General features: G+C 54.5%; 2 protein-coding genes and 1 pseudogene across 19 annotated transcripts; 1 reads left to right on the top strand and 2 right to left on the bottom strand.

The window, feature by feature from the left end:
- Nucleotides 1-4,357: 4,357 nt before the first annotated feature.
- Nucleotides 4,358-14,145, top strand: B4GALNT1 (beta-1,4-N-acetyl-galactosaminyltransferase 1). 10 transcript variants are annotated; one of them, XR_010148014.1, is made up of 12 exons: nucleotides 4,359-4,796; nucleotides 5,426-5,644; nucleotides 6,195-6,359; nucleotides 6,474-6,580; nucleotides 7,042-7,082; nucleotides 7,228-7,408; nucleotides 8,414-8,512; nucleotides 8,657-8,847; nucleotides 9,298-9,438; nucleotides 9,669-9,942; nucleotides 10,598-10,897; nucleotides 12,043-14,145. XR_010148014.1 is itself a non-coding variant. In XM_009425057.4 (11 exons), the coding sequence occupies exons 2-11, from the start codon at nucleotides 5,427-5,429 to the stop codon at nucleotides 10,813-10,815; spliced, it is 1,770 nt and encodes a 589-aa protein (XP_009423332.1). In that variant the 5' UTR covers nucleotides 4,358-4,796; nucleotide 5,426; the 3' UTR covers nucleotides 10,816-14,145. The 10 variants fall into 10 exon arrangements, 8 of the variants coding, with proteins under 8 accessions (XP_009423332.1, XP_063641593.1, XP_063641594.1 ...); XM_009425057.4 differs by having other exon boundaries at nucleotides 4,358-4,796; nucleotides 9,163-9,438; nucleotides 10,598-14,145; XM_063785523.1 differs by having other exon boundaries at nucleotides 4,358-4,796; nucleotides 9,163-9,438; nucleotides 9,702-9,942; nucleotides 10,598-14,145.
- Nucleotides 11,404-18,075, bottom strand: SLC26A10 (solute carrier family 26 member 10; annotated as a pseudogene). Its single transcript, NR_185149.1, has 17 exons — nucleotides 17,679-18,075; nucleotides 17,105-17,215; nucleotides 16,466-16,623; nucleotides 16,131-16,295; nucleotides 15,712-15,868; nucleotides 14,913-14,995; nucleotides 14,620-14,767; nucleotides 14,417-14,530; nucleotides 13,925-14,005; nucleotides 13,643-13,720; nucleotides 13,458-13,553; nucleotides 12,577-12,693; nucleotides 12,403-12,436; nucleotides 12,241-12,323; nucleotides 12,095-12,149; nucleotides 11,871-11,977; nucleotides 11,404-11,561 (listed from the first exon to the last, which is right to left on the bottom strand). The product of NR_185149.1 is annotated as a solute carrier family 26 member 10 (transcript).
- A 2,253-nt stretch (nucleotides 18,076-20,328) lies between these two features.
- On the bottom strand, nucleotides 20,329-27,479 carry ARHGEF25 (Rho guanine nucleotide exchange factor 25). Of its 8 annotated transcripts, none has more exons than XM_001167786.7 (16): nucleotides 27,259-27,479; nucleotides 26,890-27,004; nucleotides 24,430-24,644; nucleotides 24,215-24,310; nucleotides 24,058-24,134; nucleotides 23,814-23,880; nucleotides 23,455-23,558; nucleotides 23,174-23,243; nucleotides 22,969-23,058; nucleotides 22,793-22,885; nucleotides 22,557-22,607; nucleotides 22,260-22,337; nucleotides 21,862-22,062; nucleotides 21,557-21,737; nucleotides 21,079-21,290; nucleotides 20,329-20,790 (listed from the first exon to the last, which is right to left on the bottom strand). In XM_001167786.7, the coding sequence occupies exons 1-16, from the start codon at nucleotides 27,355-27,357 to the stop codon at nucleotides 20,680-20,682; spliced, it is 1,860 nt and encodes a 619-aa protein (XP_001167786.1). In that variant the 5' UTR covers nucleotides 27,358-27,479; the 3' UTR covers nucleotides 20,329-20,679. The 8 variants fall into 8 exon arrangements, with proteins under 8 accessions (XP_001167786.1, XP_063641591.1, XP_001167839.2 ...); XM_063785521.1 differs by having other exon boundaries at nucleotides 27,078-27,289; XM_001167839.8 differs by lacking the exons at nucleotides 26,890-27,004; nucleotides 27,259-27,479 and adding exons at nucleotides 24,678-24,818; nucleotides 25,583-26,159 and having other exon boundaries at nucleotides 24,430-24,533.
- Between the last annotated feature and the right edge of the window lie 144 nt (nucleotides 27,480-27,623).

Genomic DNA, 27,623 nt, shown 5'->3' on the forward strand with positions numbered 1-27,623 from the left:
AACTAAATACACTAAGTAAAAAATCAGCTGAGCGTGTTGGTGAGCACCTGTAGTTCCACTACTTGGAGGCCGAGGTGGACTTGAGCCCAGGAGGTGGAGGCTTCAGTAAGCCAAGATCACACCACTGCCCCTCAGCCTGGGCAACAGAGACTCAAATCTCAAAAAAAAAAAAAAAGTCTTAATGTCTACAAAACATGAGAAAAAGAGAGAGAGAATTAAAATCAGTATTTCGGTATTCAGCTGAGGCTAAATATCACCATCATAGAATGAAATGCTGAGATACAAGAACTAATATGAAGTTCTATTAGAAAGTTTTAATTATTAATATTTCATTATGAAAAAACTTTAGTTGTCATTTTTAGAAAGCGTGACAGTTACACGCTAAAACAATTTCTCAGTACCGTCACCAAATTATTAAATAGACATTCACTTTCTTTTTTGTTTGTTTGTTTTCAAGACGGAGTCTCACTCTTGTCACCTAGGCTGGAGTGCAATGGCATTATCTCGGCTCACTACAACCTCCATCTCCTGGGTTCAAGCCATTCTCCTGCCTCAGCCTCTGGAGTAGCTGGGATTACAGGCACCAGCCACCATGCCCAGCTAATTTTTGTATTTTTAGTAGAGACTGGGCTTTACCATGTTGGCCAGGCTGGTCTCGAACTCCTGAGCTCAGATGATCCGCCCGCCTCCACCTCCCAAAGCGCTGAGATTACAGGCATGAGCCACCGCACCTGGCCAACACTCATTTCAACAAAAGTAAACAAAGGAGTGATTTTTTTCTTTTTAATTTTTACTTTGAAATAATTTCAAACTTAGATATTTAAAGAATAATACAGAGCACTCCCACGTATCATTTATTCAGCTTCACCAATTTTTCACATTTGGTCACATTTTATCATTTTCTCTCTATATATAATTCTATATAATTTATAATAAATAATGTGATTAATTATCAAATTAACAATAAAACATAAATTATACATTATATATACCACACATATATATTATATAAATGTATCACATACACATTACTATTATTTATTTTTTCTGAACAATTTGAGAGTAGATTGCAGACATCCTTCCACTTTACCCTTTAACACTTTAGGTCATATTCTCTAAGAACAGGGATATTTTATTACATATCCACAGTTACCAACTTTGGGAAATTTAATATTTACCATTTATCTTTTAACAAAGATAAAACAACTTTTATCCGATCAACTTTCCATATTCCAATTTTTTTTTTTAGAAAAAAAAAGATAGGTTCTTGCTCTGTTACTCAAGCTGGAGTGCAGTGGTGCAATCATAGCTCACTGCAGCCTCAAACTCCTGGGCTCAAGGAATCCTCCCACCTCAGCCTCCCAAGTAGCTGGTACTACAGCCACGTGCTGCCATACCTGGCTAATTTTTTAAAAAGTTTTTGTAGCCCAGCTAGGTGGCTCACACCTGTGATCCCAAAACTTTAGGAGGCCCAGGCAGAAGGACTGCTTGAGGCTAGAAGTTGAAGACCAACCTGGGCAGCATAGCAAGACTCCATCTCTACAAAAAATAAAAATAAAAATAAATTTCTGTAGAGATGAAATCTCATTATATTGCCCAGGCTGGTCTCAAAGGCCTGATCTCAAGTGATCCTCCTACTTTGGCCTCCCAAAGTGCTGAGATTACAGGCATGAACCACCTCACCTGGCCCCAATTTTTTAAATAGTCCCCCAAAATGTCTGTTATATCACTTTTAATCTAGGATCACATATTGCATTGAGTTGTCATGTCTCTGTAGTCTCCTTTAATCTGGAGCAGTTCCTCATTCTTTGTCTTTCATGACTGACATTTTTTAAAACTACTAGCCAGTTTCTTTTTCTTTTCTTTTTTTTTTTTTTTTTTTTTGAGACAGAGTCTTGCTCTGTCACCCAGACTGGAGTGCAGTGGCGAAATATTGGCTCCCTGCAACCTTTGCCTCCCAAGTTCAAGTGGTTCTCATGCCTCAGCCTCCCAAGTAGCTGGGACTACAGGTGTGAGCCACCATGCCCAGCTTATGCCTGGCTAATTTTTGTATTAAGTTTCTTTTTTTTTTTTCTTGTGACAGAGTCTTGCTCTGTCACTCAGGCTGAAGTGCAGTGGTGCGATCCTGGCTCACTGCAACGTCCACCTCTGGGTTCTAGGGTTCAAGCGATTCTCCTGCCTCAGCCTCCAGAGTAGCTGGGATTACAGGCACTCATCACTATGCCCGTCTAATTTTTGTATTTTTGGTAGAGACAGGGTTTCACCATGTTGGCCGGACTGGTCTCGAACTCCTGACCTCAAGTGATCCACCCACCTCGGCCTCCAAAATGCTGGGATTACAGGCATGAGCCACCGTGCCCAGCCTGTTTCTTTTATACAGAGAAAATATTCCTTACTTGGGGTCTGTCTGTTTCTTTGTATTTAAAATCAAGTTATGTATTCCCAGCCACATCACTACATAAATGATGTCATGCTTTCTCTGGGGAGCATTTCTGGAGGCACATGATATTCTTCTGTCCCTCATTGGTGATGTTAGTTTTGGCCACCAAGTCAAGGTGCTGTCTGGTTTTCCCACTGCGCGGTTACAATTTTTCCTCTTGCAACGAATAAGCCAACTATGGGGAGATACTTTAAGCTATGTACATATGCTGCTTCTGTCAAACTTTCCCCCTAGAATTAGCATTCATTGATAATTCTTGCCCAAACCAACTTTTACATTGATGGTTGCAAAATAGTTATTGTCATGGGGGGAGGGGGGAGGAATAGCTTTAGGAGATATACCTAATGCTAAATGACGAGTTAATGGGTGCAGCACACCAGCATGGCACATGTATTCATATGTAACTAACCTGCACATTGTGCCCATGTACCCTAAAACTTAAAGTATAATAATAATAAAATAAAATTTTAAAAAATAGTTATTTTCCAACTCCATCAGCTCCCTCCACATTTATTAATTGGCATTCTCCCTTCTCCTTCATTCATTTAATTAATTAATTAATTATCTATGTATTATCAGTGTGGAGTCAGGGATTCCTATGTTTTCAATGGTTCATAATTCATTCCTGGTCATCTCCGCTGGGGGCACCAACCAGATAAAGTATACCTGTCTTATATGTTACAAATATTTTTTCACAGTTTGTCATTTCTCTCTCAAATTTAGTGTATGTTAATTTCTTCACTCAAGTTTTTCATATAGTCAGATTTATTAATATTTCCCTTTACATCTGGCTTAGAGATCTCTTCCCTACTCCAAGATCATAAACAAAACAAAAATTCCATGATTTCTTCTTTTGAGACAGAGTCTCGCTCTGTCACCCAGGCTACAGTGCCATGGCACCATCTTAGCTCACTGCAGCTTCAACTTCCCGAGCTCAAGCAATCTTCCCACTTCAGCCTCCTAAGTAGTTGGACTACAGGTGTGAGCCACCTTGCTGGGCTAATTTTTAAATTTTTTGTAGAGACGGGGGGGGGGGGGTGTCTCACCATGTTGCCCAGGCTGGTCTCGAACTCCTGGTCTCCTATCGCCTCAGCCTCCCAAAGTGCTGAGATTACAAGCATGAGCCACTGCGCCGGGTTTCATGATTTCTTTCACTACTTTTATGATTTCACCTTTAATATTAAAATATTTAATACATTTGGAATTTTGGTGTAAGAAGGGTAGAGATTCCACTTTCCCCCCAGCTGATTAGTCATTTGTTTGTATAAAATTCATTCATTCAATAATCCACCACACACACACACACACACACATATTTTCGTTATGTTCTATATTTCTTGTTATATCTTTTTTTCCTATTGAATCTTGATGCATCTTTTATTAGAACCATGGAGCCACAGAACTCCGATTCTCGGCAATGTGAGGTATCAGGCTATGACCTAAGGCTTGCAAGCAGAACTACCGCCAATCTGGCCTCTCTGGGGTTCCCTTCCTCCTGCAAGGTTGCACCAAGCGGCAGTTCGGGGAAATAGGGCCTTCAATTACCCAGTGTGTATCTCTTGAGTGTCTGTTAAATAATGGGGGGCAGGGCGGGGAGGAGGGGGAGAGGGAGGCTGTGCCTCATTCTTTGTTAGCCAGGCAGAGCGTTTATTTTCCAGGGGTTGTTTCCTTTATCTTCACCCTAACATTCAAACTTGACTTGAGTTTTAGCGCGCTTCCGCCCTACCTCCTCCCAAAGCCCTTATTTGCCCATCCTTGCCTACAAGCTCAGAACGAGCAGGCAACGGAATGGATGTCGTGGGAGCAGGCGATTGAGATGCCAGTGTTTGGAGGCTAAGGACTGGGGGCTGTGAGCGAGGACCTTCCCGCGTTTGCTCCGCGCCCCCGCAGTTTCCTCCGCGCCCACTAGAAGGCGCCGGGGCGCTCGCATTCCCCGCGCGGAGCCGAAGCAGCCGCAACGAGCCGGGAGCTGAGCCGCGCTGCGCTGCGGTGCGAAGAGCCGGGCGGCGGCCAGAGCCCTCCCCGCGCTGCCAGTGGGACGCGGAGCCAGGGATCCCCGGCTTTGCCCCGGGGCTGGGGTGCAACAGACTCTTAACTTGGTCGTCGCGCCCCGCCAACCGCCCCCGGGCAGGAAACGCCCAGAACCACCACCGCGCCGCGCTCCACAAAAGCCCCGGGAGTTCCAAGACGGGAGGGATCGGGCGCGCTCCAGAGGCAGGAGGGTCCCCCACACCCTCAGGCTCATGCCCAGCTCCCCCATCGGGCAGCCCCCAGCCCCATGAGGACCCTCAGGCCGGGGCGAGAGCCCGGCACAGCCCGGACCGAAATTTTGCCGCTGCCTTAGAGCGTTAGACAGGTCAGTGCCCGGGGGTGGGGGGCGGGTGGGATTGGTTGGTGAGGGGAGGAGGAGGAGGCGGGAGGAGGCGCGCTTCCCGGTCCACCCTGTCCCCCGCGCCGCTTCCCGAGGCCACTCATCGGGTCACCTCCGCCGGGGGCGCCCGCCAGCACGGGCGTGATTCTGCATTTTTTCCTGACAGGCTAGGTGTGGAGCCGCCCTCCGCAGCCCACCCCGGCCCAGGCGATGCTCGGACTGAGGAGTCGGGGGCGCGCCGGCCAGGGCGGGCGGCGGGCTTGGGGACTGCCACTGCCCTGATAGAGCGGGGCTTTTCCGCTCACGCACGGCCGCGTCGAAACCGCGGCATCCAAATGTCTTCAGCATTAAGATGCCAGGCCTCGGGTGTGAGAGGAAACCGAGATGCAGGAGAGGGCGAGAAGAAAGGAGGCCGGGAGACCCTGGGGCCTGGGAAGTGAGGGGAGGGGTACTGGGAAAACCGCGGCTGGCAGTGCAAACCCTAGCGCGATGTGTGGAGTGGAGAGCGCTCTTGGGAGCCGGCAGGAGCCTCTGAGGACGCGGGGGCCAAGGGCCCCATCCCTTGCCCTCCCTTCTTCCCTCCCTTTCTCACTCCCCATCCTACCCCCACCTAGGATGTGGCTGGGCCGCCGGGCCCTGTGCGCTCTGGTCCTTCTGCTCGCCTGCGCCTCGCTGGGGCTCCTGTACGCGAGCACCCGGGACGCGCCCGGCCTCCGGGTACCTCTTGCGCCGTGGGCGCCCCCGCAAAGCCCCCGCAGGCCCGAGCTGCCAGATCTTGCTCCTGAGCCCCGCTACGCACACATCCCGGTCAGGATCAAGGAGCAAGTAGTGGGGTGAGTGCCGACCGCGGCGGCGCAGCGCAGCGCTCGCTGGGGGTGGTCTGGGGGCTTTTGTTTCCTCCACTGCTGGGCTCAGATGCCTGCATTCTCCTAACGGGCTGTGTGGAGTGAAGTGGGAGGTGGAAGTGGGAGGCTGCTGAGGCTTGGGCTGGGGAAAATCTGTTCTCCCTGAACCTTGCCATGGGGATAAGGATGGGGATGGGCGTGGGAGGTTGTGCAGTCAAGGGAGGGCCCTGAAAGACTCCCTGAGGTCCTGATTCAGGTATGAGAAGAGGCTCCAGGTGGGGTCCTGGTTGGTGGGTAGGCAGCTCCTGAAATCCTGGTGATTGGCCCTATCCTACAACTCTAAAATCCAGATTTAGGGGATGGGTCATCCGATCCTTGGTCCCCCTCCCGAGGACTATTTGAAGGGCAGCATTTAAGGGGACAGAGCCTAGACAGACAGAATTGCAGGGCCAAGGTGTGGGGTGCTGTGTCAGTGTTTATGGGATGAATGGAGCTGTGTAGCTGGGCTCTGATGACCCTCACTACCTACCCCCTTCAGGCTGCTGGCTTGGAACAACTGCAGTTGTGAGTCCAGTGGGGGGGGCCTCCCCCTCCCCTTCCAGAAACAAGTCCGAGCTATTGACCTCACCAAGGCCTTTGACCCTGCAGAGCTGAGGGCTGCCTCTGCCACAAGAGAGCAGGAGTTCCAGGCCTTTCTGTCGAGGTACCAGCTTGAAAGAAGCGCATGACTCCACAGGGGGAGAGCAGTGATTGTGCCGGGAGGGAGAGACCCTCTCCCCCCCGACTCTGCTCTGTCCTCTCCTTCCTCCACTGCCAGGAGCCAGTCCCCAGCTGACCAGCTGCTCATAGCCCCTGCCAACTCCCCGCTCCAGTACCCCCTACAGGGTGTGGAAGTTCAGCCCCTCAGGAGCATCTTGGTGCCAGGTAGGGAGGAGGGTCCCAGAGGATGACCTCAGCCACAGTGGGGGTGGCAGAGCCCAAGGTTGGGTGGGGAAGAATGGGAGATGATTGGAATGGGAGGTGGGAACCTCTGATGAATGGGGGACTTAAGCTCAAAAGGGGGCTTAGGAGGTGGGAAGTGAGGACAGAAGGGACTCTAGGAATTTCAGAAGACTGTAACTGGGGAGTTTTGGGGGAAATAATCTATTCTTTGCTGACTAACCATTGGTTAAGTGGTGGTCAGGGCAGGCCATAGGGCAAGCTTTGATGGGACGGGCTCAAAAATCAGTCACTGTAGGCTATGTTATACAGTGTGCCCTGCTGAGGCCTCAATAAGAAGAATAGGTGGAAAGTTCTCTATTGTGTGTGGTGACAGCAGGGAGAGAAAATGAGAAAGAATTCAGGGCTGCCTATGTGATTCTGATCCCCCCACTCCTTTCTCCTAGGGCTGAGCCTTCAGGCAGCTTCTGGTCAGGAGGTATACCAGGTGAGAGAAAACAAGATGGTAAGGAGGCCAAGTAGGCATCAAGAATGCTGGGAGGGAGGCAGGGCTACTAAGGGAAGGATGGGCGAATCAGGGAGGCAAGAAGTGGGTCTGGGGCCTAACCCTGCACTCTCCAATCCCCTCCTAGGTGAACCTGACTGCCTCCCTAGGCACCTGGGACGTGGCAGGGGAAGTGACTGGAGTTACTCTCACTGGAGAGGGTCAGGCAGATCTCACCCTTGTCAGCCCAGGGCTGGACCAACTCAACAGGCAACTACAACTGGTCACTTACAGCAGCCGAAGCTACCAGACCAACACAGCAGACACAGGTGCGAGGCCTGGGTGGAGAGAGGGGCAGGCTGGGCAAACAGAGAAGAACCAGAAAGGCTGGAGTGGGCAAATGGCAGAGGGCATGGGAGGCATCTGGGCTATGGCCAGAGCTGTCCAGCCACACAATGGGTGCTTCAACTGGACCAGCAGGGCCAGAGGGAGAAAGGGGGCCTTTGTTCATCTGGGGCTGGAGCAGGCCAGAGGGAAACCCGAGCCTTGGGTGTGTCTCCCCTTTAGGCCAACTGTGGGGGGCCCCAGGAAGAGACTTGTCTAAGGAGTTAGAAGACTATATTCCCAACCCACCCCTTACTAGAGGGCAAAGGTCTTTACTTTCCTGAGATCCCATTTCTCTTCCAGCAAAAGAGGCCTAAAAGCCCTCTTTGCTTCTCCCCAAAGCTGGTTTGTTGCACTAAGTTTGCTTCGACCTTAAGGCCTTTGCACTTTCTATTTTCTCAGCCTGGAATGCTCTTCCCCAGATTTTTGCAGACTGGCTTCTTCTTGTCATTTAGATCTCAGTTCAAATGCCTCCTCTTCACTATCACATTACTTGTTTGTCTTATTTTCCACTCAATACTTACCAGTATCTGAATTTTTTAATTTACTTAGCCTGGCACCAGACTGACTAGGTTGCTATCAGTTTTGTTGCTTAATAGTTGTGTAAATGTGGCAAGTTACTTTTCTGTGTCTCAGCTTTTTTTTCTGTTGTAGGAATCTACTTAATAGGGCTATCATGAGGATAAAATGAGTGCATATATTTAAGGTAATTTTTTAACGGGTCTGGCACATAGTAAGTGCTCAATAAAGGTTAGCTTTTACTTAAAATTTTCTTTGTTGTTTTTTCTCCTACCCATTAGAATGTAAGTTCCATGAAGGTAAGAACCTTCTGTTCTTGTCCACCAAGGCCTAGAAAGGTGGGACACAGAGTAGGCACTTAAATATTGATTGGCTGAAAACAGAATGTTATCCCACCCTTCAGGGTCAAATGCCATGTCCTTTCTTCCCAGTCCGGTTCTCCACCGAGGGACATGAGGCTGCTTTCACTATCCGCATAAGACACCCGCCCAACCCTCGGCTGTACCCACCTGGGTCTCTACCCCAGGGAGGTGAGGCTGGTAGGGGCAGGGACATATTAGAACCAGCCTTGGTGGGGAGCAAGTTGGGAGAGGGCAGTCCGGGGAGGGGATATCTACCTGTTCCCCTCTCCCAACCCTCCTTGTCTGCACCCAACCCTGTGCCCCCAATCTCAGCCCAGTACAACATCAGTGCTCTAGTCACGATTGCCACCAAGACCTTCCTCCGTTATGATCGGCTACGGGCTCTCATCACCAGTATCCGCCGCTTCTACCCAACGGTTACCGTGGTCATCGCTGACGACAGCGACAAGCCAGAGCGCGTTAGTGGCCCCTACGTGGAACACTATCTCATGCCCTTCGGCAAGGTGTGCAGCTAGCAGGCTGAACGGCAGGCCAGAGGACTCCCGCAGGGGGTGTGCCCTCAATCTGCAGCCTCCAGGGTAGTGATTCGAGGACCACCTGCCTCAGAATCATGGGGTGCCTGTTAAGCATGAGGATTCCTGGAATGTAAGCTTCGTGGGAGCAGGAAATTCTCTCTGAATTCTTAGAATGGTGCTTAGTGCCTAATGGCATTCAATAAAATAGCTGATGAATGAATAAATAAATGCACACGGAAATTAAACGGATTCTAAGACCACTGACTTGGAACCTCTGTGGGGATCTGCATTTCTTTTACCTAGCTCCTGGCCTTTCGAAAGCACTCAAAAGTCTGGAGAAGAATACAAGCTGAGAAGGGTCGGGGGAGAGAAAGAAAGGTGGCAGAGGGCCATGTCCTATTTCTGCAGCCTCCCCAACCACACACACCTTTCTGCCAGGGCTGGTTCGCAGGCCGGAACCTGGCCGTGTCCCAAGTAACCACCAAGTACGTGCTGTGGGTGGACGACGACTTCGTCTTCACGGCGCGGACGCGGCTGGAGAGGCTTGTGGACGTGCTGGAGCGGACGCCGCTGGACCTGGTAGGGCAGGGGCTGCAGGATGTGGGGGTGGAGAAGGGCCTTGAACAGGCTAAGGCCACAGCGGGGGCCCTGCGGCCAGGAACGGCCAGCCCTAGGACAAAGAGAGAACCACGAAGTGGGGCCTGGGAACTGTCTGGGTCCTGCAGGGGTGAAGCGGAAGAGGATGGGGCAGGGGTACCCCCGAAGGCACCGGAGCGCAGACCTTGACTCCTTCGGGTCCCCTATCCCAGGCCCGCCTGGAGGCAACCTCCCTCTCCCTGCAGGTGGGGGGCGCGGTGCGCGAGATCTCCGGCTTTGCCACCACTTATCGGCAGCTGCTGAGCGTGGAGCCCGGCGCCCCAGGCCTCGGGAACTGCCTCCGGCAAAGGCGCGGCTTCCACCACGAGCTCGTCGGCTTCCCGGGCTGCGTGGTCACCGACGGCGTGGTTAACTTCTTCCTGGCGCGGACTGACAAGGTGCGCGAGGTCGGTTTCGACCCCCGCCTCAGCCGCGTGGCTCATCTGGGTGAGTGGCACCCCCTCCCGGTCGACCCTGGCAGGAGCCCCACGGGGAGCTGGCGCACGGTCACGCGCCTCTCCTCCTAGGCTGCACCCGCGCCCAGCCGCCACCGGGAACCCTAGAACAGTTCTGCAGTGATTTACCAAGACCTGCACCTGGGCGAGAGACAGCTCCCACCCTCTCCCAGCCCCGCATACTCTTTTTTTTTTATATAAATATATATATATTTTGTTATACTTTAAGTTCTAGGGTACATGTGCACAACGTGCAGGTTTGTTACATGTGTATACATGTGCCATGTTGAATCTCCATTCCCAGCACAGCCGCTGGGCTCCCATAAGCTTCCCCATCACTGTTCCCGCCACCCCTACTCTACTCCCAGGGCTTCCCCTAGTTCAGACCACAGTCGGTGCAACCCATCTGGCGTTTATTTAACCTCTGGGAATAGGGGTAGGTTTTTCGATTTTCAAAGCACAAGTATGTTGACTCCATTTACACAAGAGTAAGACTGAGACCCAGGGAGTTGATTTACATGCTCAGGGTCCTTAGAAACAAGCCTTTGCACACACACTTTCCACACCCTAAATTTGAGAGTTCTCCCTTACCAGTCGGCCTTCTGCACCCTCAGGATCCCTCACTGTGTACTCCCCTCCACCCCCAGAATTCTTCTTGGATGGGCTTGGTTCCCTTCGGGTTGGCTCCTGCTCCGACGTCGTGGTGGATCATGCATCCAAACTGAAGCTGCCTTGGACATCAAGGGATGCCGGGGCAGAGACTTACGCCCGGTACCGTTACCCAGGATCACTGGACGAGAGCCAGATGGCCAAACACCGGCTGCTCTTCTTCAAACACCGGCTGCAGTGCATGACCTCCCAGTGATGGCCCGCTGGGGATTTCTGACTGTCAGGCTGGGCCTGCCTCCTTGTCCCTGCCAGGAATTTCCAACAAACCCCACCACCCTGTGAGCACTCTACTGGCTGTCCCTGAGCCTCTAGTTCCTCACTCTTCCTTTTCAGAACCTGATGCCCAGTAGGGGTTGTCCTGGTGACACCCCTCCTTTTTCCAGTGCCCAGAGGCCTGGTGGAGCCATAACCTCTCCCACAGCCAGTGCCAAGTCCTCCCCCTGCCCATTCTCATGGGGCAGGAAATGGGGGGATCACTTTCCAAGTGCCAAAGAGCCCAGAGGGACTCTAAGAACCTAAGGTGGAAACACTGTCCTCTCATCTTGGGACCGAGGGGGTGGGGAAGTTCCCCAACACATAATCCCAAGACTGTGCCCCTCATCCGCATCTTCAGATCCAGTACTCTGTGTACCTGCTCCAGCCCCACCCCCACAGAGAGAACTTGTGGCTCTGGGGCTGGGGTGAGGGCTGGTGGTTGGTGAAAGCCATTCTTAGTTGTGTCTCTGCAATGCTGTGGGCACAAAAGAAGGGGCACCAGAGTCCCTGTGCAAACACCTAGACTCACTTTATGGATTCCAAAGCTCTCAGCTTCATTTTATTAGTTACGTTAGGTAAGGGGGTTCAAGGGTCATGGTCCTCATCACACACATGTCATCAGGGCCCTCTGCACTCCACATGATGAGGTCAGACCCACACGGTGCAAATCTTTGGGTCAGTGAGCCCCTGGAGAAGAGAGGAGACATGTCAGGAATAGATTAGGCACCCCTCTTCCTTAATGAAATGTGGCAGTCCTCTCAGGGGTACCCCACCTACTTAGGGATCTGAGTTCTTCAGTTCCTCACCCATAGCTCAGCCCGGGCTCCCTGATTTGGTCTTCAATCTACTATTCATTCTGTCCCCACCCTTTTCTTCTTGATCTTCCTCAGACCCTTTCCCAAACCCCTCTCCCTGGGTCTCCAGCCACTTACCCCTGCCTCATTTGCCGCAGCCCAGTGCCTCCCAGCTCCCACTCCTGGTGCTACTGCCCCTTACCAGGCTCCCCAGGGCATAAGCAGCTGCATCCTGCACACTCACAAACAGCTGATCTGGGGTCACCCTGTCCAGGAGTCCTGCCCGGGTCAGTGTCCCCTGCACCAAGGCTACGTGGGGAGGGTGTCAGACTCTGAGACCCTAAGTCCACACCGGGTCCTTTTCCCTCCCGCAGGTGTCCAGTCATTGCCCAGGCACTGGGCCCCGCTCTTCTCCACACATCTCACCATTACACTGAGCCAGGAGGAGGCGGATCCTAGCATCTCGACATCGGCTGGCCAGCTGCAGGGATGGGGCAAAGGGGTTAAGTCCCAGATCAGAGGGTATGAGTGAGATGCTAAGGGGTTTCTCCTCAACCTACCCTCTCCCTCACCTGCACCACTTCTCTGGCCCCAGCAGCATCTGCAAAGGTGACACCACTGAAGTCTAGGACCACCACCCTGACAGGCTCAGCAACTAGAATGGGAGAAGACAGGAGTACCCAGGTGTCACCATGCAACATGCCCAAATCTTCCTTCTTGTCACCCCATCTCACCTGCAACCATTGGGCCATCTGGCTTTGAAGTCTCCTATAAGTAAAGAAGGGCAGTCACCACTCCCGAAACACAGCATGAACATGCACCCCTTGAGCACAAGGATCCCCCTCAGAACACCCACCTGCCTCCCACTCCCTGAGGATCCACATCCCTCCTAAACCAAGCTCCTTCACCTTTTCTCCTTCTCCGAGCCCCAGGTGCCACTCCAGGTTGCGGCGAAACTGCCCACGGGTCCCAAAGTACAGTGGTGTTGGATAGCTCAGGATGCAGAGCCCCGGGACCTGGAGGAGCTAAGAGGTCAAAGGATCAGAGAAATGTCTGGGGCTAATCTTCCCTTCCGTCTTTGGCTGCAGCCCACCCACCTTGGGGCTTCCTCTGAGTGGTCTGTAGAGCTCTGTCCCCTCAGCCTGTCCAAGTGCCAGGCACTACACCCTAGGGAAGAAGGTGGGGCCAGATTTCCAGCTTAGCCTGGCCTGGCTGGAGAGTCACCCCAAGCACCTCATTCTCTTCCCCTGCCCCGACCTCAACTCCACTCATCTCTATGCCCACCTCCGGGTGCGGCAGACCACAGTCATCATGGAGAAGACCACACCCACAGCCAGGCCCAAATCCACACTCAGGGTCACTACAGCCACCCAGGTGACCATCCACACAGCCTGCAGGATAGGGATAGGGGTGGATTGCCCAAAAGAAAAGCCAGGCCATCACTGCTGGGTAAAGAGATCCAGGGCAGTGACTACCAAGGCAAGTGATGGGGAGAGATGACCCAGGAAGTAGAAAACATGACAGAAGGAAACAACAGGGTTGATTCAATGGGACACACACCAAATGTAATGACCCGCACCAGTTGGGAAGTTACAAATATTCAGGTCAAAGGGGTTCAAACCCCATCCTTTCCCTTGCCTGTGAGTAAAGCATACTAGGAGTTATGTTTGCTGGGGGAGTGGGTGGGTTGCAGAACTTAAGACCAGGACAATTAGGTTTGGTTCAGGGCAGAGGCTGGGGATGCTAACAAGATGAGAGGGGGCAATCTGGGGGTAATGGCATTTCTCACAAAGTCCACTCGGCTGATGTGCCATAGTTGTGGAAGTTCCTGCATCTGGCAGAACACCTGGCGCATGCTGGAGATGTTGATGCAAGCCAGGACAGCCTTGAGGCAGAGGAGGTGGGCTGACTACCTCGATGTCCTGGAATACAGCTACCCCTCCCAGCCATGCTCATGCCTCCTCTGCTCCTTACCTTGGGCAGATAGTAAAAGAAGGGCCCCAGCCACAGCAGCACCGACAGGACCACTGTGCAGGAGAAGAGGCCTGCCAGCTAGAGAAAAGGAGGAACAGGAGCAAAAAAGGAAGAGAGCCTCCCACCCCCACATGAGAGCTGGTCTTCCTGCCCACTCTGCCTAATCTTCCTCGGAAGTCTCCCTTCTCCCAAATCTCCTTCCACACAACCCCCTTCTTAATATTCTGCCATTCACATCTAACCCTCCCGCTCCCCCCAATTAATTAAATGCCCATTATTCACCAGTCTCCTTGTAGATGTCCGTTGTTCAAGTTCCCCAGTTTTGCAGCCCACCTCCACCTTAAAAGCCACTGTTGGGTTACCCTATAAGCAGGGTATATGTGTTTAGGGCACCAGCAAAGTAAGGGAAACCAAAAATATTAGGGGGAGACTTTGATATGTGATATTCCTTTTAAAAGACAATGTCATTGTGTGAAAAAAATAAGAATTTTATCTCAAGTTTATTTTATAGTTTTGTGTTTTTATTTTGAACCACACCTGGGGCACCATAAACTTTTTCAGTGCTTAGAGCCTACAAAGGTCTTACTGGAACATTGTTATCTTCCATCTCTCCTATCTATAATTCCATCCCCTCAGTCACCCTTTCTCACAGATCCCCAGTCTTCTCTATATAGGTGCCACCTGGGTATCTAGCCATCTTCCACCTGTTTCTCCACCACCGCCACCTTGCCTGGATGGCCCATCCTTTCTCCTCATCCAAGGATGCCCTCTTACCTGTGTTTTCCCACCAGCATCCACCAGTAGATTGGTGGTGGCCAGTGTAGCCGAGTTGGAAAAGCAAGAGAAGAGGGAGGAGATGAGGTTGGAGGCACCATGTGCCAGGAGCTCCTGGAGGGATACAGTGAGATGAAGTGGAAGAGACAAAGGCATGGTGGGAAGTCAAATGAGAGGGTTGGGATCCACAGTCAGAGTCCCACCTGGTTGGAGTCAATAGTGTAGCTATACTTGTCTGCATAGATGGAGGCCAGGGAGGCAGACACCGCAAAAGTAACCAGTGCAATGGGCAGCGAGTCAGCCAGAATCCTGGGCAGCTCAGCCAGGTTGGGGAGGAGGGGTTGGGGAAATCTGGAGAGGGAGGGATCCATGGTGAGGAGGGGTTAGGTGCTTCAGTGAGATAAGGAAGGCAGAGAAAATGGGGGGTGGAGATAAGAGGGAGTGTTGGGTGGGAGAGGTGGGAGAAGAGAAAGCTGGCATCTTTTCATTCTCTTACCCTCCAGGCAACAGCCCCACTATCTGGACTTGGTATCTTGTGTCCACAGAAGAGGTGAAGCAGAGCACGGAGGCCAGAAGCACCTGAAAAAGAGAGCAAAATGAAGGCATGGGAAGAGATGGGGTCCCTGGCAGAAGCTAGAAGGGGCTGACCATGAGAGAGGACCATAATGCAGGCCTAGCTGGTTGCAGGAGCCCAGCACCTGGGGGAGCAGGGATGTGTTTGGGATGAGGGCCTGACAACTGATTTGTAGTGTAGAGCTGGGAAAGAGGGATGACATATGCCTGAGGCCACAGAGCCTGGAGCCGTGGAAGTAAGAGGACGCTTCTGTGAAGGATGGTGGATATGAAGAGATGCCACTGAGCCTTCCAAAGAGGGAAGCTGGACGATATCTAGTGATATACTGGCATCTGTGGAGACGCGGAACGTTTATTTAGTTGGGGAGAGAGAGAAATGTCGGTGGAGGGTGGAGAGGGAGATGCACTGTGAATTACAGGGAAGGACCCTGGTGAGGACAGATGTCAGAGAAGGTGCTGTGAGCAGCAAGACCTCAAGGGAGCGCTGTAGGATGGCAGAAGAAACTCCAAGAGGTCTAGGGGGTGCTCCGTGAGAGACGTAGGACAGTGTCGAGGGGGGCTGTGGAAGGTCAAAGCGTCCTTCTGCAGGAGGCCAAGGAAAGTGTGAGCCGGCCCTCTGTTCCGTGGCCTCTCTGCACTCCACCAGGGGGCGGCAGCGGCCAGTTCCCACAGGACGGCAGGGTCTGCGCGGGCAGGGGGCCGGCGCGCACGGCCATCCTCACCAAGACGACTTCCCCCGGGATCGGCGTGGGTAGCCAGCCGGTCTCGGAATCTCACGTTCAATTCCTTGACCGGCACGAGCAGCGCCAGGCTGAGCACGGAGATGGTCAGTTCGGCCGGACTGCTCCAAGGCAGCGCAGTCAGCAAGGAGGCCAGCGTCTGAGGGCAGGGGCGATGAGCAGAGGGCCCCGTGCCAGGGTTCATGCGCCCCGGCGCGGGACCCCCAGAGCGAGGCCCTCTCTACCCAGTGCCACCAGGGCTTACACCTCCTCAGCGCCCTCGTTCAGCCACGTGGCTCCAACCTCCTTTCCTGCTCCCTTGTCACATACTACCCCTCCACCATCCGTCCTTCCTCCCTTTTCGAGTTTCCCTATTCACGGGACCTCTAGAAGCCCCTTCTCCTTTCTTCTTCCACCCCCACCTTGAAGAGAGAGAAGCAGCCGATCTGGCGCGAGAGGGACAACCCCAAGAGGCTCGGCAGCTGGGACAAGAGCACGTGCAGCGCGGCCCCGCTGGTCAGCGCCTTGACCACAGGCTCGGACAAAAAGGTGGACAAGACGCCGAGCTGCAGCACGAACATCCCCAGCTGTGGGGGAGAAGACGCGCTGTCACCATCTAGAGGAGGAGCAAACCAACCCCGCGCACCTCCGCCCTCCCGAACCCAAGCCGAAAGCTGGTCCCTCCCTCTTCCCCGGCCCAATTTCCCTGGCCCCTCAGCAGGGATCCCCCCGGGTTCCTCCCCGGGTCCTCTCTCACCATCAACGCCCCGCTCCCGAAGGCCACGGCCGCGGCTACCCCAACCCGCTAAGCGTCCAGCTGCTCCTTCTGGATTCCGCTCAGATTCCCCACGAGGGGTTCCGGCACCAGCCGCTCGACGGCCGAGCCTGTCATGAGGCTGAGTATGGCGAAAGTTCCTGCCGCCGGGGGACAAATGCAGACATCACCAGCTGTGCAGCCCTGGGCAGGGCAGCAGCTCAGGGTCCATGCCTTGGGTCCGAGATCCTGCTGCCAGACTCGGCTCTCCAAGAAGGCTGCTGCCCGGTCAAGACTGTGGGGCGCGAAGAGCTGCGCTAGCCGGCAAAAACTGCTCCCTCCTGCAGATTCTCTGCCTACTGCGTGCCCCTTTGGGGGACCATGCACCTATTCTTCCCCTTCCAAGTCCCTGAGATGTTCATTTTAACCAAATTTCATAGGGGAAAAAAGTTCAGGTAAACTCCCACCTCTTTGCACCCACTCTAGCAAGCATTGCCTAGGTCAGTTTCCTGGCAGGGTTGGGCAAGGAGGGAGGTGAAGGTAGGAGAGGTGAAGAGGAAATTAGGAAGAAGGGAAATAACAGCCCTTGTCCATTTTCATCCCATAGGGAAGAAGTGTCATTGGAAGTCCCTGGTCACTCACCTGTGGACAGGTGTCTCCCAGTACCTAGCAAGCTGTAGATGAGGACGGGGAAGAAAGAAGTGTAGAGTCTAAACACCGGGGGCAAGGAGGCCAGGAGAGCAAAAGCCATGCCTGGGATAGAAGTGGATGGAAAGGTGTGCTGTGGGGAGGGGGCCTTGTCCAACCTCCAGGACTTAAATGCACTTCCCAGACTCTTAGGAGCTGACATCAAGGATGCTAAATCAAGCCTCATCAGGGAACTGAGGGGTTAATGGGCCTCAGTGAGAGGTCATGGAGCAGACAAGGTCAGGGACGCTGTGGCCAAGTCCTGGGGGCCAGGCGTTGTGCCTCTCTCCAGTTCTCTGAGCCAGAACCTGTCTAAGGCTTCTCGCAGGATTGCGCAGATGAGGGGAGGTGGGGGTGGGGATCTGATGGAGCTCCACAGTCCTTACCTCAAACTTGGCCTCAGATCCCTCTCTCCCACCCTCGACGGCAGGAACCCACCATCTGCTCCCGGATTCCCAGCTCCCTAAGCCTCCTCCCGGAAGCCCTCTAGAGCTTGTGCTCCCGACAGGCTGCTGTTAGGGCCTCTCACCCTGGGGCACGTGCACGATGCCCACGGTCACTCCGGCCACCGCATCTCCGAGCAGCCAGGCCCGCCAGCGGTAATGGGGCAGCCAGTGCAGCGCGGGCAGCCGAGCCAGCAGCAGGCGCCACGCCCCCGTCCCGGAACAAGCGCGAGCCCGCAGCCTCCACAGCCCGAAGAGCCGGGGAAAGCCGCGCTCTTCAGGTAGCTCCGGTTCCTGCTCTTCGCCCCTGAAGAGCTGATGGAACCGAGCCTCGGTGAGAGCTTCCCTGAGCCTGGTTGCCAAGGGGTACTTAAGGTCAGAGGTGTCCCCCGCGCCTGGGTAGGTCCTGGTGCCCTGAATCCCGCTCATTCTGCCCTTGGCCACCTCCAACTCCGCCCGGTCTTAAATACTCCTCCGCCCGCTAAGCCCTGAGTCCCGCCTCCCACGAAGCAGGGTCCAATCCGGCCCTGAGGTCACCCTCGCTTGAGGACCTTCTCGGGTCTGGCGAGAGCCGCGGCTTGGAGAGGGAGAGTCTCTATGTTAGGCGTTTCTGCAGACATCCTTGGCCGGATCTGATCGCTGGCTCTGGGGTGGCTGTGGAAATGTGTAGATATTAGAGAGAGAGAATCCGAAAGGCAAGCGCACCCCGACACTCAACACCCGCTATTTACCCTTCCTTAGACTTTTCACTTAACTCCCGGTTCCTTTCCCCATCGGCACCTTGGGCGGAGAGAGAGGCTGGTTCCTCTTGGGTCACTGGTCCTTCCCTGAGCCACTACATTCTCCCAGCCAGAGCAAAAAAGTTCAGCGCCCATCCTGAACCTCACCCAGACCCACATCTTCATGGGGCACAGCTGGTTCCAAAAAGCAGTTTCATGTCCTACTGACATGGAATGCAGCCACATGTATTGGAGAGGGATAATGACAGAACCAGCACCCACACCTCTGTGAGGAGTGGCTGGGCCTAGTTCAGGGCCTCAGGGGAAATACTGAACCCACAGGATATTTTTTTCTTAGGAACCAAAAAAACTGAAGCACCATTTATCACATTCAAATGCTTTTCACAGGCCAGGTGAAATGGCTCACGCCTGTAATCCCAGCACTTTGAGGCCGAGGCAGGTGGATCACCTGAGGTCAGGAGTTTGAGACCAGCCTGACCAACATGGTGAAACCCTGTCTTTACTAAAATATACAAAAATTAGCTGGGCATGGTGGCAGGTGCCTGTAATTCCAGCTACTCAGGAGGCTGAAGCAGGATAATCGCTTGAACCCAGGAGGTGGAGGTTGCAGTAAGCCGAGATGGAGCCACTGAGCCACTGCATTCAAGCCTGGGCGACAGAGCAAGACTCCATCTCAAAAAGAACAAAAAACAAACAAACAAACAAAAAACAAATGCTGTTCACAAAGTAGGCATTCAAAAGCACATATGTGGTCAAACTAAGTTCAAAGAGGTCAGCCACCCCGCTCATGTGTCCCTATGGTTCCTAAAGAAATATAAAGGTTCTAACTCCAGAATCCTGCTGTTTGCCATGATCCCCCACCCCCATTCACAAGAATCTTCAGCACCCCTCCCCATGATCCTCTGGTCCCCCAGTCCACGACCCCAAAGCCCGGGGGGTGGGGTGCAGTGAGGGTGGGTCTCTCCTCTTCAGTTCCTCCTATTGTTCCGCAGAAGTCTTATCTGGGCGCTACGTCCTGTACCCCCCTTAGGAATCCCCCCCCCATTATCGGCTAAAGGGACCTCGGGCCCACAGGGAGGCTCCAGCTCTCCTCCTCACCCTCCCACCCCAGCAGTCTATTGTCTGTTGAGGAAGCCCAAGTGCACGTGACTGAGCCCAAGGGACGAATGGATACAGTGGACTCGGAGATGCATTAAGGACCCAGGACAGGGCATCTGGACATGGCTGTGTGAATGTTTGGCTCGCTCTGTTCCAGCGGCTCTCCCAGAAGTTGGGAGGGGTGAAGATCCCCTTGGGCTGTCCGTTCTTGGGTCCATGGCTTGAAGAAGAATCCCCTTCTGCTCACTATGAACATGGCTTATGACCTCGCAGAGAGCAAAGATAAGGAGACCCAGAGCCAGGAAAAGGCTGCAGCCCCCAGGATCCTCTCCACCTTCCCATCCTCCCTCAGCTGAACATGGTAGCCTCAGAAGGAAAGGTACATTGGCATTTTGTGCTTTCGTATCTGGGTGTTGGGGGGATGGTGAGAAGTCACACTGCATTGGGCTTTCTGGTGGGGTCTAGACCACAGGGTGGGTAGGGAAAAAGAAGGGCTGGGTAAAGAGGATACATCAAGAATCTAGGGCTGGCCAGATGCAACGGCTCATGGCTGTAATCCCAGCACTTTGGGAGGGCAAGACAGGTGGATCACTTGAGCCCAGGAGTTCAAGACCCTGGGCTACATAGTGAGACCCTAACTCTACAAAAAAAAAAAAAAAGGGAAGAAGAAGAATCTAAGGGCTTTCCAGTGGTTCCATGCCTCAGTCTTTGTCCCTCAACTGCTGCAACTGCAGTTGAGGGACAAAGATAGCAACATCTTTTATCTTACACCCTGTCCCCTTCTCCTTTCACCAGACCCCCTCCTCCAATGGCTGGGGCCAACCAATCTCTTCCATATCACTTCACCCCACCTACCCCCACTACAGCCTCCCCTTCCCTCTGCCAAGACAGCAGCCTCGGTGATATAACAAAACCTTTATTCTCAGAAAACAGGAAAAACAAAATTAAAAAACAAAACCAATAATTTCTATCTGGCCCCTGCCCCAGCCCTCCCACCCACCCACATATCCTCCTTTTGGGGGGACCATGATGCATGCATAGGGATGGGAGCTGAAGGAAACTGTGTTCCTTGGGCAGAAAAAAGTCCTTGGGTCTAGGTGTTCTCCTCCAAGTTGATATCCCTCCCAGCCTTGCCCACCCTCCAGACACACCAAGAAGGAGGAATTCTGGAGCAGTGCCAGAAGGACTGCCCTGAAGCTCCTTGGGGAATAGGCGGCTGAGTCAGCACCACCCCCATGGTTTTCACCAGTTACAGCTCATCTTCATCCAGCTTGGCAAGTCTGGCTTGGCAGGGAGGGGTTTTTGGAGTTGGAGAGACTGGAGGAGAGTCATGGGGAGCCTGGGGGATGTCACCAAGGGCCTGAAGAAAAGATTCAAGTCAGAGGATCAAAAAGGCCAGAAATCTACCCTCACTTCTCTCTTTTCAGTTTAAGTCCCTAGCCAAGCCACCTCCTCTTGCTAGATATCTTAGACTGTCTGAGACTATCAGCTTCTCCAGAGTTAAAATAGAGGGGAGAAGCGTAAGGGATGGGAAGTAGGAAGGACCAGATAAAAGGAAGGAATGATATGGGGTGGGAACTTGGGGTCCCAGAACAAGAGAGGCTCTCCCCTTTTTATCCCTACAATGAGGGAGCTCTATTCGTCATACCTGTTTATCCAGTGGCAAGAGGGCTCTGGCCACCTCCCCTTTGGGTGACAGCAGCAGGGAGGGGAGAGAGCCATTGATGGGTGTGTGTGTGCTGCCCTGGGCCTGATCTCCAAGCCGAATTCTTCCAGGGCTCCCCACTCCAGGCCCTCTTGGCCGCCCCAGGCTGTTGGTCTGGCTCTCCCGTCTCTGGTACTCAATGGGTGACTGCAATGCTGGAGCAAAGAGAGGAACAGAAGGAGGGTTACCGCAGAGACAGGTCTGTTCCCTAGGGCCTGTATCATTCTCCCACTTTGCCCTCCCTCCCTGTCAGCCAATGTCAATTGCTTAGGGCTTTAGGGGATTCTATCAAATTTTGAGCTAGCAGTGGAAAAGGGGATGGGCCATGGTCAGAGGGTAGGTACTGGAGACTGGGCAGTGAGGGATTCAGGAGGTTAAGGGGCTGAGAGAGCATATCGGGAAGAAAGGATGAGAGCTTCACCGTTGAGGAAGTCCCGTTGGCTCTCCAAGATCTGAGCCACATGCTTGATCCAGGCCTGACTGATAGCAGGGTCTGCAGCCTGCAGGACATAGCGCTGGATCCCACCCTCTGGCCCTCTGGAGGTCAGTGCAAAGCGGCAAGGGTCACCTTGGAGGTTCCCCTCCAGTCCCAGGCAGCTCACCTGAATTGGCAGATAGGAGACAGCCCCCAGATTCCTCAGGCCCTCCCTGGCTCCTCTGAGACATCCTCTCAGAGGCCTCATGCCCTCTCTCTCTCCAAGCCCTCCCTCGTGGCCTTCTCCCCACCTTAATGCTGTTCTTGTATACATATCCAGGCTGTGTTCCACCTCTCACTCCTCCTCCCAGGGCTTCACTGAAGATGATGATTTGCTCAAAGAGGAAGACGCGCCTCTCTCGACCTCGGGAAGACAGCAGCCCTCCAGCCTCAGGCTCGGTGACCCAGAAAGTGTCCTGGCCCAAGAGCTTCCCCTGAGCAGTCAGTTTGCCCTGAAACCAAAAGGATAGTGGCCTTGGAAAAAGAACAAGAAAAAGGACAATTCTCTGCTCCTCCCTTCCTCGCCTGACATGCCCAACCAACCATGGGGTCAGCCCCAGGAGAAGACAACTCCCCATAAGGACCTCCTGAGTGCTAGGGCTGGGGCAGAAGAGCATCGGGCCTCCAGTTTCTTGCCCTATCTCCGTACCTCAAATCCCCGCAATCTCCCCAGCGTCATCATATCGTTGCAGCGCTTGGGCACAAAGCACATGACCTCCACAGCTTGCTGGGACACAGGTGAGGGAGGCGCATTGTTGGGCGAAGAGAGTCATTATTGGGGAAGAGGCCTCCTCAGCCAGTTGCCTCTTCAGACGGTATCTCAACCCCAACCAGCCTCCCCCTAAAAACCAGACAGCTGTAAACCACCCAAGGGGCTGGGGGAACCCATGAGATACTAGGAGGATAAGGAGCACATGGTGTGTCCTGGAAGATCTGGGGTCCTCACCTCTAGGTCTGCAGTATCCATCCCAGCTCTATTGTAATACTTGAGAAAATCCTAAGACAGAGAGAAGAAACGCTCAGGGAGGTCACGAGGACACCCTTAGAAGCTCTCATATCCTCCCCTGAGGACACCAGTGAGGGCCCTCAGGAAGTCTGGGGGAGCCCTAAGAACCCTGGGGAGATGAATGAGGAAACAGCTGTGCCAGCCAGCTGTGCCCCCAGGAAAAAGGGGGTCCTGACCTTGAGCAGCAGCTGGTATTTCATGATCCGCTGCACAGGTTTGATGAGGAGGTCGTTCAGCTGCAGGCGGTGCCCCAGCTGCTGCCGGAGCTCCTGGGGACAGGGACAGGGTGGTTATGCAGCCTGGAAAGCCCCAGTTCTGTCCTCCTTCCCACCAAGACATCTCAGCTACTGACCTCAAAGTAGCTGTCCCCAAACTCTGACACCACATGCTCTGACTTGGGCTTATTCTGACAGTACACCACATACATATGCAGCCGGCGCTCCTAACAGGAGTAATGTTTAAGAGAGAGCAGGGTGGGCAAGGAGGGAGGACACATCTCCAGAGAATCCCAGCCCATTCCTAAGCCCCGCCCCAGGCCCTGCCCCCTCAAGCCTCACGTGTTTGATGAATAGCTGAGCCAGCCAATCAGGATCTTTCAGACACCGTTGTAGCTCTTGCAAGAAATAGCTGGAGGGGTTGGTAGAGAAGCAGCAGGTCAAATACATTTCACAACCCCCACCTCGCCCACTCCCAGCAATTTCGAGCTGTCTGCCCTGGTAGTGTGCCCTACAAAACTTCTCCAAACATTCCTTAAGTCGCAATGGGCTGATGTTAGGATACAGGACAACCAGATGAGGGCCCCTCCCCAGCACCTAGCTGTCAGAGTTCCACCACTCACTCTCGGTGCCACTCATAGATTTGCTGGATATTCCCAAACACAATCCTGTCACGGCCTCGAAGACTCTCGGGGACCCCCTGAGCAGCCATGGTGGCCATATAACCCTGTGGGAAAGTTGAGGTTGGGTCATGAGCATGTGGTGGCCCTCTCCCCACCTTAATGGGGCTCCTGTACACAAATCCAGGGTGTGTTCCACCTCCCCCTCCCTGGTGGGAGCCGCCCTGCCCCCAGAGTAGGAAGGTCCAGGTGTGGGGAGGCTTGAGAGGTGGGACAGAGGAGCGCCCAGGCACCTCCTGAAAATAGCCCTGGGCAGATGGAAAAGCAGGCAGGAGGGGCTGGGAAGGGGTAAAGGGAGCTACCTCCACAATCTGCCCCAAGTCGTCCACGTACATTTTCTCTGTTTCTACCAGTTCACTCAGGACATACCTAGGATGAAAGCAGGAGGAGGACCCCACTTCAGCGTCGGAGCTCATCCTTGGTTCAGCCCGTTCCTCCCTCCTCCCCTTTATCATCATAGCCAACCTTGGAGGAAATTCCATCTAAAATGTGAGGGACAGTCTTCTGGAAGTTGTGCAACTGCAGGGAAGGGCTGTGGACACTTACATACTCCTTTCCAGAGCCTTCTTCTTCTGTTCCTCCTCACTCTCAGGGGCTTGGGACAAAGTCTCCTCTTCAGGTGGCTGGAAGGAAAGAACATCCTAGGGTGAGCAAACGAATGCCCCTTGAGTGAAAGGAGCCTCCCCAGAGCCTGTCCTCACACCTGCGTCTTATCTCCAGGGCCCTCCAACAGTGTGGTCAGCAAGGTCAGTTCCGGCAGCTCCTCTCCTGTGGCTAGAGCTGGCTCCAACATCCAGTTCTGGGGGCCAGAAATCAAGTGTCAGAGGTCGGGGACAGTAGCTGGGTGGCCCCAACTTGCCCTCTCTGCCAGTGTCCTTCATAGATGTCCCACATGCTTTGGTGCCGTTCCCTGCTCACCTCATATGGTCCTGCCTGACCACTGTCTGCCTCAGTTTCCACACTGAGACAATGTTTGGAATGATCCAACCATCTCCTCAGGCCACTGACGGGCCCTGGGGGGCCTGGGGAACAGGGGCCAGAGCTGAGGCCAGAGCTGGGGCCAGAGGGGGCAGCCAGACCGGAGGCAGCAGAAGCCGATATACTCCCCTCACTGCCCGCAATGGAATAGGATTCTAATGGGAGGAAAAAGAGAGGAGGTGATAGACCTTGCCCCAGCTCCAGACTCAGGGTCCCCAGGGAACTCCCAGGGTCTTCTCTTCATGATGCTCAGCCTCTCTCTCCAAGGGCTCACTCTCTTGCCATCCTCATTTGAGTTGGCCAGGATAGAAAATTTCACCAGGGCACCCCTGGGAGAAAGCACAGTAAGGTAAACGCCTGGCTCTCCAGGCCTGGAACCCCCAGTTACATGTGGAGGTTCCCCATATCCTGAGCATAGCATAGATATGGGGGTGGGGGCAGCCATCTGGGCAGACATTGGAAGCTGGGGGTGGCCATCTGCTCTCCTACAACCCTCCCCCTTTCAATGGGTACAGACCATTCTCTGGGAAGAGGGGAGGATGAGCTGGGCCCATCTGCCACTCCCAGTCCCCTCCTCCACCAATTGCAGTAATCACTATAAAAAGAAAAGACTTCTGCAGCCCACCTCCCCAACACATGCGTAGACCCAATAGAGGAGGCCAGTGAGGAGGGTCCATCAGGGTTATCGTTGGCCTGTGCTCAGCGACAGAGAGCTGTGATTCCTTATAAAGCCCCTTGTAGAACCACCTCATTCTCATTCCTCCATTCTCCTGTCCCTCTTCAGAAGTAGATTCTTAGCAAAAGGTTTGAGGAAAATAATCGGTTCTAGGCCTAAGGGGATTGTGGGTGGGTTTTTCTCAAACCCATTTGACTAAGGGAAAGAGATGAGTTCCCTGCCCCTTCCCCTATTTCCTTAACTTGAACTAACAGAAATTTGGAGGCAGAAGGGACCTTAGGGATCACTTAAGAAACCACTTTCCTGGAAAACACTTACAGTCTCCAACCCTAAATCCCAAGGGCCAGGGCAAACAGATGCCCTGAACCCCCAGCCCGCCCCCCACTCAACACTGGACCCTCTCGACCTGGCACTCACCACGTCCCCCCCGGGCGAAGCAGCAGCCGCATTTTGCCAGCACTTTTCGGATCACACGGGGACAGGCACAGCGACCCCCTTTGTGCACCCCCCGCATGGCGCCCGGGCCCCCCCGCGCCCCCCACCCGGGCCGGCCATGCAGGGGGAATCACGGGGGGCGGGGCGGGGACGGCGCCGGGCGCACACCCCCCCTCCCTCCTACCCCGGTCCAGGCTGTGGGAGGGGGGGAGGGAGGGGACCGGGAGGAGGTGTCCAGGGGTAGGCGGAAGTCTAGTCTTGAGGCGGGCTGGGGGCTCTAGAGAGAGAGAGGCGCGGGGCCCGGCCGCCGGGCTGGGCGGGGAGGGTTTCCGGAACCCTGTCGGTGCGGGGGCCTAGGGTCCAGATGTCCAGTGGAAGGGGGAGGGATGGTAGGGGAGGCTGGGCCGGGATGCGGCAGCCGCTCCAGCTGTCTCCGGCCTCTGGTTGGGGGTGGCTCTAGGCCCGGGCCGGGGAGGAGGCGAGGGCCGACCCCCGAGCCACTGGCGCTGTGCGGGTCCCAGCGGAGCGGCGAGCTGAATAACAGGCCTGGCCGCGGGGCCGCCACGAGGCGGGGCCTCTGCGGCCCAGCTCCGCCCTCTCCATCGCGTTCCCCCTCCTGCCTGCGCCGGGTTCCCGCCCCGATCGCCCCTCCCCCAGACACCACCACGTTCCCACTCCACGTCCCCAGCGCTTTTTCCCCTCCCCAGCCCGTGCTCCCCTGCCCCGGGGTCCCCCTCCCTCTCGCATCCCGGGCTCTGCGGAGGGCTGGGGTCGGGGTTCAGCCTGTCGGCAGGGTCTGCCCAGGTCTCCCCTTGGCCTCTGCGATGAAGGAGGACTCAGTGGATGGGGCCTTGGCCTGTGCGAAGATGTTCTGGGTTTGGGGCTGTCCCCGGCCGAGTGGACAGAGGCCCCCTGGTACGGGGTGCGTGTATGGGGAGTCTTTTGTGGGTGAACACAACCCAGATGCCGCCCTCTCTCAGGCCCCTTCTTTCCTCCAGGCCCCGGGACTCCAGCTAAGACTAATCGCCAATTAAGGCGAAGTCCTGGAGCCCGGGCTGGCGAGGGGCCAGGGGTGGGGCGCGGGGACACTCTGCCTGCGAGGGCTCGGGACCGACTGGGATGGGGGACACACATTGGACTCGAAGGCAAGAAGAGTGGAGGTCTCTGCGATTAAATGGGTCTCATGCAAATTAGATGCGAACTTTATGCTAATAAGAGTAGAATATTTTTGAATTCGCCACTTGGCGCAGGATAGCAAACTGTGCCCCACCCCACCCCCAGCTTCTTACCGGGCTGCAGAGCCCCGGCGAGGACCTCATGTTCGCGATCCCTTCTGTGATCTCCCTCCGTACGTTCAGACTCTGGCTCGGTACCCACCAACCCTAGAGGGCTTCTTCTCGGGGGCTGCGGGGACAGAACCACTGTAAGGAACCTGCCCTCCTAGGCAGCCCTGACCTCCCCCTTCCCCTTCTCCTACCTGTCAAAATCCACATTGTTATAAAAGGCTCGCCCAGAACGGGGCTATGGCCCTCGTAATAGAATTCATGTATTCCTGCGACTGCCCCGCAGAACTCGTTTTCGGATAAGTTGAGTTGTGGGTACAGCCCTCCTGAAGGCCCCGAAAGACCCCCGACCCCACCGCGAGCCCCCATTCTTACCCCCTCCTGCCCGGGGAGGGCGCATGCGCGCAGCATGCCCCCCATGACCCCCAGTATCCGGTCAGTGCGGCCAGGGGCGGGGCGGTCCGGGGGCTTCATACTGAACCCCCACCCTGCTCCAAGTTTCAGGGTCGAGGGGGCACTGAAGCTGGGGGGCTTTGAGGCCTGCGCGCGTCCGGGGAGTTGCTGCTGCGGAATCCGCCCCCTGCCCGGCTCCGCCCCCACTTCCACCCCAGCCAGACTTCGCAGAGTGGGTAGGGTTGTTTTCTCTACAACCATAGTTGAACAACAAAAAAACACCCTCTTAATACTAATTCCAACATCGAAGTGTGACCCAGGGTTTCTCAGTGTTACTACAGAGCCCG

This window comes from Pan troglodytes, chromosome 10 (genome assembly GCF_028858775.2).
Source record: "Pan troglodytes isolate AG18354 chromosome 10, NHGRI_mPanTro3-v2.0_pri, whole genome shotgun sequence".
In the NCBI taxonomy this organism is placed as follows: Eukaryota; Metazoa; Chordata; class Mammalia; order Primates; family Hominidae; genus Pan; species Pan troglodytes.